Below are 9,918 nucleotides of genomic sequence, written 5' to 3'. Positions count from 1 at the left end.
TTAATCAGTACAGCAAGTTTCTTTTTGTCCATATAATCTTTTTATTTCCATGTTTTGTTCATCTCTTTAGTTATCAATCATGTTAGGTATTAAATATTGTTTTGGGTCAATGAAAAAGTATTATTAGTTTATTTTATTATCCTCATTGTATCATATATCCATAAGTAATGGATGTATGATACAATGAGCAAGAAAGTTATACAGATGTGTTCAAAAAACTAAAAACTGTTTTGTTAAATTGTATGTAAAAACAATATTTTAAAAAGGGACAAGGGAGAAGAAGAACTATTTTCCATGTGGAGAATGGGAAATGAAGAAATATGAGATACGAGAGAAGAAACTTACAGCTTGTAGCATGGGGTCCTTGCTAAAACTGATTAATTTGTAGAAATTGACACTAGAGTGGGTGATTGAAGGACAAAAGATAGACAGGAAACGTAACTGTCATAAAAAGACCATTGAGATGAAATAGCTGATACAGAATTAAAGATATAAAATAAAAGTAAAGTTAAGGAGTAAAAAACATAAAAAGTGTGAAATGTAAAATTACGAGAGCCATAGGTTAGAAAATTGTATAAATAAGTTATAAAAAAAATTGTAGTAGTGGTTATCAGAACAGTTATCTGTAATAATACTTTTACAATTTTACTTAATTATTAATATTAAATAGATAGTAGAATTTTATTACATTTTAGACTCTTAAATCTCAGGGCGGGTTTCGAGGCAATCAGAACAGTTATCTTTAATGATAATTTTACTTAATTATATGTTGAGCTAAACTAACCAATTTATACAATCTTCTTTGATGGTTGATGAGTCTTGATGTCTTCTATTTCACAAACCAATATTATTTTTTAAACAGAGCCTTGGTCCTCTAAAAGTTTTCACCCATCTCATTCACTGGCAGTCCAAAACAAAGAGTCCCTGATGATTGACGATTCTTGATATCTTATTTTTGATACTTCTATGTCTAACTGTCAACAATGGCTTCCAGTCCTTCCCAAAAATCAATGTCTAACTCTGAACAATGCCTTTCAATCCTTCCCGCTTCCAGCCGACCTACGTCCTCTCACCAGGCAATCCAAACCAAGAGTCCCTTTTTCTTCATGAGTGGCTCTTCGATGTCTTCTTTTTTCAAGATGTCTATCACTGAGAGTAGCTAAGGGATCTACAGGACATCCTGTCTCAAAGCGATGTCATCCATCTCCTGCCTAAGCAACAAATCAATTCCCAAAAACCAAGCTCTCTTCCTTCCCCTTCTATAGGTGCTCATTCTCAACATCGATTGTAGCACTACAGTTTTGAGTTTTTTCCTATGATTTCCTTTATGAATAATTTTCTTTAATACTTATTCTTAACTTCTATTTTTTCTTAAATGCATTGTAATTTCAAGTATGATGGGAATTTAAAATAAAGTTTTTAAAATATTTGAATCTTCTCGACATGGCTGCGATTCAACAGACTTTTTGCAGAACCTGTGCTGTCATCTTTGCTTTGTTTTGAATACTGTATTTATTATAGACGATGAAAATTGGTTAGCTCGTTTTTTTTATTTAACACAACAAATAAACAATACTGAAACGATATACATAAAATAAAAACATAACTAAAATCATTTATATATAAAAATCAATTATTGATTCAAAAAAAGGATATTATAATATATATGTATATATAAATTTTTTTTCCGTAATAACTCCTTTCTTACTGTTCTACTTTTTCTATGTTCATTCCACCTTGTTTTACTATTATGTTAAAAATTAAGGCCTTCACGTCTCCATAACATTTATTTAAACCACTTCTACAATTTTTTTTTATAACTTATTTATACAATTTTCTTACCTATGGCTCTCCTAATTTTACATTTCACACTTTTTATGTTTTTTACTCCTTAACTTTACTTTTATTTTATATCTTTAATTCTGTATCAGCTATTTCATCTCAATGGTCTTTTTATGACAGTTACGTTCCCTGTCTACCCTTTGTCCTTCAATCACCCACTCTAGTGTCATATTTTTACAAATTAATCAGTTTTAGCTAGGACCCCATGCTACAAGCTGTAAGTTTCTTCTCTCGTATCTCATATTTCTTCATTTCCCATTCTCCATATGGAAAATAGTTCTTCTTCTCCCTTGTCCCTTTTTAAAATATTGTTTTTACATACAATTTAACAAAATAGTTTTTAGTTTTTTGTATACATCTGTATAACTTTCTTACTCATTACTTATGGATATATGATACAATGAGGATATATGATATATATGTTAATATTCACTCTGTTATTCATATATAAGTCACTTACCCATTGTATCATATATTTATTTTCTTTCACATTGTTCAATATGTTGATTCAAATTGTTTTTCAGTTTTTTGACACTACATATCTTATACATATCTTCTTACCTATATAATATTATATTTCATCTTTCACTGTTATCAATCTACTACTGTCTAATTCAATGGTTATCAATCAACTATTTTGTATTATTCAATTCAATATTTTGTATAATTCCAAATTTGTTAGTATACAATTTCTTTTCAATCTTATCTTTTTCTAAATGATGTTTGTTATCTCTTTTTTTTCTATAGCCCAGATGAAGACCTGAAGCTCAGGTCGAAACGTTGGCATGAATAAATAATTTTTTGTTCTTTTTGCTCACAGCACCACCTCCCCCGCCCTGTGAGCATCTTCTCTAATTATAATCAAATTCATTTTTATTTATAATATTTATGAATGGGATACCTAAACCAACTCCTCTCCCACATGAGAAGGGAGGTAGGACTCTATGAAATTCCAGTGCTTTTCTCATGCTACATCACTGTTATTGAAAACCAGTAAACTGAGTGAGTGTTAAAGCTAAAAGCATTGTTTACATAAGCCGAGATTGCCAGTGCTCCAATTATCAATTTTTTTTTGTTTCAATAGATCTTGTAACCACTGTTATTTCAGTTTTTGAGGAAGATTAGGGATGTTTCTTACTAGGCAGTTTAATTAATTCAACTAGTTGCTCTTTGTCAGTTGTCTGAGGATAGAGGGGATAGGCTTTTTAAATGTGTACTACCTCTCACTTTCACACGAAGTCAACTGAAATCCCCAGGTGGATGTACATCCAACACATATCCTGCTAACTGATCCAACTCAAATTCAAAGGACCAGTCAGTTAGGATGCGAAAAGAAGTTGAATCATCTTAACTGCTAAGTGTGGATCAGTCTTAATAGGATGAATGGAACTAAATTAGAACTTAAATTCTAGTCTGTGGGTCCAGATAGTTCTAAGGATAGTCTTATAAATTAGCAACTTATTGTTGATTGAGAGATGGAAGGTTCCACTTAGTATTCGGTATAGTTAGTAATCTTCTACTAAGTTATTCTCTATTGCATCTAGTTTGCCTGTTCTGTGGTCTTCTTTTGTCTTAAATGAAACCAATCACAATATATCAGATTTCATTAATGGGATGTTATTAAACTGTATGTAGGAACTGCAACAAAACAAACAATTATTGTTTGCTTTCAAGGACTGATGACTATGATGAGAAACGTTTGCAAGTTTATAATTAAGAGCATAAGGGAAGTAGAGTGCTCCATCAGGGAAGATTATGGGTAGTTTATATAAGTTTTAAATTTAAAAATGCAGTATCCTTTTTCTTTTTTTTTTTTGTCATTTTTTAAGGATTTGTATTTTTTTCCCCTTTTTACATTATGTTGTCTATTACCCATGTATAAAAAATACTTTTAATAACTTGAAATTAATAGGAAATTTTGTGGAGGCTTTCTTCATTGATAGGGTAGTATCATTCATTTACCCCTGTTATAGAGGGTAATAATTCTTTATTACAATTTCTCGACTCTTTTGAGCTCATCACAAGTTATGAAAACATAAAATAAATTATAATTAAAAAATGTTTTGCCTATAAATCAATATAATGGATTATTTGGTAATAAATACCTATACAATGGATGAAATTAGGAATTTTCTTTTGTAGGTCAAGCAAGAGATGACATGCCTTTAGAAGCTCCTTCATTGGCCTATGATTTGCGAGATACTTGGGCTGAAGAAGGTTCTATTCTCTCAATTTCTGTTCCATTCTCTGGAAATCCTATACCTAGTGTAGCGTGGTATAAGGATAATGAAGAGTTGTTAGGTGATCATAGAGTAACTTCTACCAATGATGGAAAAAGGGTAAATTACCATAACTATTTAGACATATGTATTAATTATCAGTAATTGTGCCTCAGTTTAAAATTTAACTTCTTTTTTTTCCAGATTGGTCTTAGCCTTGCACCTTGTGAAATAGGTGATATTGGAGTTTATAAATGTGTTTTGAAGAATCCTGTTGGGGAAGTGGAAAGTGAAGCTAAAATACATGTGAAAAAAATCTTTCATAGTCCAGTTTTTATTCACCCATTACATGATCTAGATCAGGTATTTTTTTAAAAATGATATACATACACGTACATAGGTTTGATCTTATAATGTTTTGAGTATATAGTTTCCAATTATTACCAGTACCCAGCTGATCACATTCTTCTCTGTTATGGTAATATATAATAATATGATTCATTATTTTAAATGTATATATATATATAATCATATAGGTGGCTGATTTAAACATAAATGAATTAAAAAATCGCTTTTAATTAGTTTGTAGTATATCCTTCTTAATAGATTATTTCTTTATTATTATTTTTTTTGAGATACATGAGAGTTAGTCCTAATGAATATACTTGGGTGTTCTCTAATGTATTCATTGAATTTGGCATCCCTTTTAAGGGTACGTTTAACCTTCTTTAAAATATGACTTACTTTTCTCTCCTTAATAAATCCTGCAATTAATCAGTACAGCAAGTTTCTTTTTGTCCATATAATCTTTTTATTTCCATGTTTTGTTCATCTCTTTTGTTATCGAGTAAGTTAGGTATTAAATATTGTTTTGGGGTCAATGAAAAAATATTATTAGGTAATATTGTTAATGTGTTAATTGGAAGCCCATCTGTGTCAGAACATTAACTATGTGGTCTACAAACCAGAGATCTCAGGGGTTTAAAGAGTCTCCTATGGAATTTCCAATCTCTATAGAGTGCTGGACCTAATCCTCTAAGTTGAGCATGGATGCTAACATCACCTCTGTGTATTAATTAGTCAAGAAACAGTACATCCTTATCAAGCTCTGAACCCATTACCCTTCTTTATTGGTTGTGGTAGTTTTTTTTTAGCCAAGACACCATGTAATAGAAAAAAAATAATGTTGCATAAATTATTAAGATATATTAGTAATACTAATAAGTAATAAGGATATTAGTATTAAGATTATGAAATTATTAGAAGCCTCCTTGGCACTTAATCTAAAAACTTCAAAGAAGATATAATTAAATAGGTATACAAGAAGTAATCTTAATTTTATTTTTAGTATTGTTATTGATTTTTGAGTTGTTTAGGTTCTCATTTAATAAGCAATATCTAGATTAAATTTTATAAAAATAAACTTATATTCTAATAATATGTTTTGGAGTAATATGTTTACAAATTCAGGTTATAATAAAATATGCTTATTATTATTATTATTTTCTTTTTTTCAGAAAATAGGCCTTGATGGAAAGATGATGTGTCGTGTGTCAGGAAATCCTCGCCCTGATGTTGCCTGGTTTTGGAATGGAAAACCCATTTATGAAGATGAAAAATATTCTATGAAACGTGAAGGAGACTTATGTCTACTCTTCATTAAAAATTGTAACCCAGCTGATGATGGTTGTTACAGATGTATTGCTAGTAATAGGGATGGTAAGGCTGAATCTGAAGCAAAATTTAGAGCAGTAACAAAAATGTAAGTTAAAACATGAAAAAAACATTATCAATAGTTTATCTATTTTATTCAAATATATCTGAATATTTATTTAATTGAAATGTCTTAATCCATTGGGGAAATCATTAAAATTTTCTCTATTTTCTTTTTATAATTACAGGTTTAATTTGTCCGCGACATTGATTTTTTTTTTTTTTCAGGGATATAGTTTAAAATATCCTTCAGCCTATTCTGATACATTAAAAAAATTACAGAAATAATTTTTGTAACCATTCAGTTATGATATTAATACATTAAAAATTTTGAGAGATCTATGAAAATAGAGTTAAAATCAATTTGAATGGCTCAGGGACAGCCACAGTAATAAGAATACTATGATTATAATAATGATTTTTAGTATGTTTTAATTTTTATGTATCAATGTTGAATATCGTTTCAGTATTGTTTATTTATGTTATTAAACCAAAAAACCAAGCTTCATCAGTCAAATATGAAGTAAAAATACATTATTCAAAATAAAGAGGATGGTGTGTCCTTAAATGTGTCCTTCCAAAAGTCTGTTGAATAGCGGCCATGGTGAGCAGATTCAAATATTTTAAACTTTATTTATCTTCCCATCATGTTTGTAATAACAGTAGATTTTAAAAAATAGAAGTTGAAAAATAAGTGGTTAATATTCATAAAGAAAATCGCAAGAAAAAACTCAAAACTATGTGCTACAATCGATGTTTACATCGAACATCTAAACAGGATGTTTGGTTTAGATTTCACCAGTTGTTTAGGCGCCACGGGCATTGGAGTCCGGGAAACGAGGATGTTTCCAGGAGTAGAAGTCCGGATCATTCTTTGTCTACTCTCGGTGGTAGATATCTTGAAAAAATAAGGCACCAAAGGAACATCCAAGAAGAATAAGATACTGTTTTGTTTAGATTGCCGGTGAATGATGTGTGTTGAAAAGAGTAAGAGAACCAATGCTTTGTTCAGTCAGTGTTTGTTTGTTGAAAGATTGTTAACAGCCAGTTTTAGTTTGTTGAGAAAGAAGACAAAGAAAGAATCTCTTTTTAAGAATCTCTAAATTCAATGAAACTTTAGGAGTGTATAGAGTGTGTTTCAAACAATTGGCAACTTTCAAGTTCCTCTTGAATAAAATAGTTTCCAAGGCTCACTTTTAAAGATTGAGGTTAGTTGTCATATGGGGAACATTTCTTTCTCATAGTAAAATTAATTAATAATATTGCAATATTTAACTAATGTACTTGGCATGTTGAGCAGATTCAAATATTTTAAAAACTTTATTTTAACTTCCCATCATAATTGAAATTACAATACATTTAAGAAAAAATAGAAGGTAAGAATAAGTATTAGAGAAAATTATTCATAAACAAAATCATAGGGAAAAAACTCAAAACCGTAGTGCTACAATCAATGTTGAGAACTGACAATGAGAGAAGGGGAAGGAAGAAAACTTGGTTTTTGATCATTCGTTGCTTAGGCACAGGCGAGGAATGATGTTTGCTGGATGTGGAGGTCCTCATCATCTCAGGTCTAGATCAAGGGTGGACATATTGAAAAAGAGGACATCGAACAGTCACCCAAGAAGCAAAAAGGGACTCCTTGCTTGGATGCCCAAAAAACACACTACGGTGGATTGTGAGTAAAAAACTGTTAGAGGACCAATGCTTTGTTTCATTAGTGTTCGTTTACTGAAAGATTGCCAACAGTCAGTGTTAGTTTGTTGAGAAAATCATCAAAAGAAGATTCTATGAAATTGGTTAGTTTTGTTCTAATACCTAAAATTAAATACATTTGTAAAAGAGATATTAATTTAAATTAGGTGTTGTTAAAAATTAGTGTTCGGATTGCCTAGAAACCCGCCCTGAGAATAAGAGTCTATAATATTATATATAATAAAATATAAATTCTCATATCTATTTAATATTTAATCATTTCATTTAACCTTTTCATATTCAAAACTGTACTTTAGATCTGAGAATTAAATGAAAACTATTAATTTTCTTTTTATTTAATTTTTAATAATTTTTTAATATTACAAAAATTGGTATTCAAAAATTATTTAAAATTAAGATTCAACAGACTTTTTGCAGGACACTTGCCGCCATCTTGGCTTTGTTTTGAATAACGTATTTATTATAGAAAATGAAAATTCGTTAGCTTGCTTTTTTGATTTAACACAACAAATAAACAATATTTAACTTGATATATAAAATAAAAACATAACTAAAATCATTTATATATAAAAATAACTATTTTCTCATTAAAGAGGATATTACATTTCTCCTCCTCTCTAGGTAAAAAAAAAATTATTTTGTACTCAAAATTTTTTCTCTAATAAAGTCTGAATCAATTTTATTCCAATTATTTAAATAAACATTTGGTCAAAAAACCACCTCTGAGTTACTAGCTGCTTACAAATTCACATGCAATAATTACAATTCAATATAACATATTTACATATAAATACAAACATATTAAAAATAGAGTTTGATAGAACCGATTCACATTTCACTATAATTTGATACATATTTACAATAAAAAATGTATGTTCTAAACAATAATTTATTTTTTATTTCTCATGAATTTACAAAGACAACTGAATAAGATATCTTAAATAGTAGTTGTTACTTACCAAGACTGGTATAATAACTAAATTTACTAATAATTGTAGCCTTAACAAAAAAAAATGAAATCCAATAAAACATTTACAAGTTTTTTATATGAAATCCCATACCTAGTAAACCTTTTAGATAATTAAAGAGACATACAACATTATAAAGAGAAAAAATATATCTTCACAATTATAGATTATTGTATTTATCTTTTATTTTATTTAGAGCTTGTTTCAGAAATATTTTTAGAATCGTTTTGGCAAATGAAATAATGAACTCTTTAGGAATCTCTTCAAACACCTTCCCTTGACCAAAAATAATACAGGTAAACAATGGACCAAAATCAAACATGAATTAATACAAGAGAAAAAGAAAAAAAATCAAGTTATAATAACAAAGAAAAACTTTATACTGCTCAAGGCTATACTGACTCTAGTGGATTAGCAAACAAATTATTAATTGAGCAACTTATTATTTGAAATTAATAGAATCTATGAACATTATGAATTTTCAAAAGATTGTTAACTTAAAAAAATGACTTTGAATGTAGTAAATGTTATATTCTATGACAGCATGTTCTGCTGTGGTGTAAGGAATGAAAGGCAACACCTTTACCTGGCTACTACCAACCAGGTGCCATACCACATTAATTTAATATTTAAGGATACCTTTAAGGCCTTATGATATATCCTATTTCCAATCTTACGAAATTTATTTTCAACTAAAATTATTTTCTGGGTCAAATTTAAATTTAAATATGGGTCAATCCCTATAAATGTCTTATTAAAACTGAAAAGCCTAATGAATTTATTTTTTACTTCCCCTGTAATGTAAGATTTGATCGGAGTACTTAATTCTGGCATACACTTATAATCATCATTTTGTGTACTATCTTTAAATTTTATTTTATGAATAATTCCCTTATTTATTAATGTTTCTCGGATTATTTCTCTGTAAAATCGAACATTATTATCCCCTTGACTTAAAGGTTCTATATCATATTTATGTTTTGATTCTAAGTCCACTAACAGATTCTTTGGTTAATTTTCTTTCACAGTGTATTCAATCACTTTTTCAGACAATTCAGACATTTGCTGTATTAAAGTAGTTTCCGTTAAACAACTTTCTTTTAACTCTATTTTATTTGATTAAATTTGGTTTCCTACATTTTGTTTTGATTTCTCATTCATTTCAAATTCAAAATTTTCATTAATTTCTAATTCACAATTGTTCTCATTGCCGTGACCTAATTTGTAAAGAATCAGGCCACACCTGTTGGGCGACAATTTTTGTAATATTCAAAAATTATTTAAAATTAAATAAAAAGAATTTTATAGTTTTCAGTTATTCTCATATCTAAAGTATAGATTTGATGATGACAAGGTCAAATAAAAAGATTTATGAAAGGAATATGGTCCGGGTGCGGTCAAAAAAACTCAAATAGTAGAAATATACTATTTTAATGAGCCAACGTTTCGCCCCACGTTGC

The 9,918-nt window shown here is 29.0% G+C and overlaps 1 protein-coding gene across 4 annotated transcripts in view; it reads left to right on the top strand.

Annotated features, from left to right (window-relative positions):
- Nucleotides 1-9,918, top strand: part of Obsc (Obscurin) — a 185,041-nt gene that overhangs the window by 120,958 nt on the left and 54,165 nt on the right. For all 4 annotated transcript variants that reach the window (XM_067045343.1, XM_067045345.1, XM_067045344.1 and 1 more), the window contains 3 exons: nucleotides 3,985-4,181; nucleotides 4,266-4,424; nucleotides 5,579-5,823. In XM_067045343.1, coding sequence (XP_066901444.1) covers nucleotides 3,985-4,181; nucleotides 4,266-4,424; nucleotides 5,579-5,823 — 601 coding nt within the window. The remainder of the gene's footprint in view (nucleotides 1-3,984; nucleotides 4,182-4,265; nucleotides 4,425-5,578; nucleotides 5,824-9,918) is intronic.

Source organism: Halyomorpha halys, unplaced genomic scaffold (genome assembly GCF_000696795.3).
Source record: "Halyomorpha halys isolate HHAL.00 unplaced genomic scaffold, Hhal_1.1 Scaffold179.1, whole genome shotgun sequence".
NCBI classification, from domain to species: Eukaryota; Metazoa; Arthropoda; class Insecta; order Hemiptera; family Pentatomidae; genus Halyomorpha; species Halyomorpha halys.
This window is presented reverse-complemented; position numbering and strand designations above follow the sequence as displayed.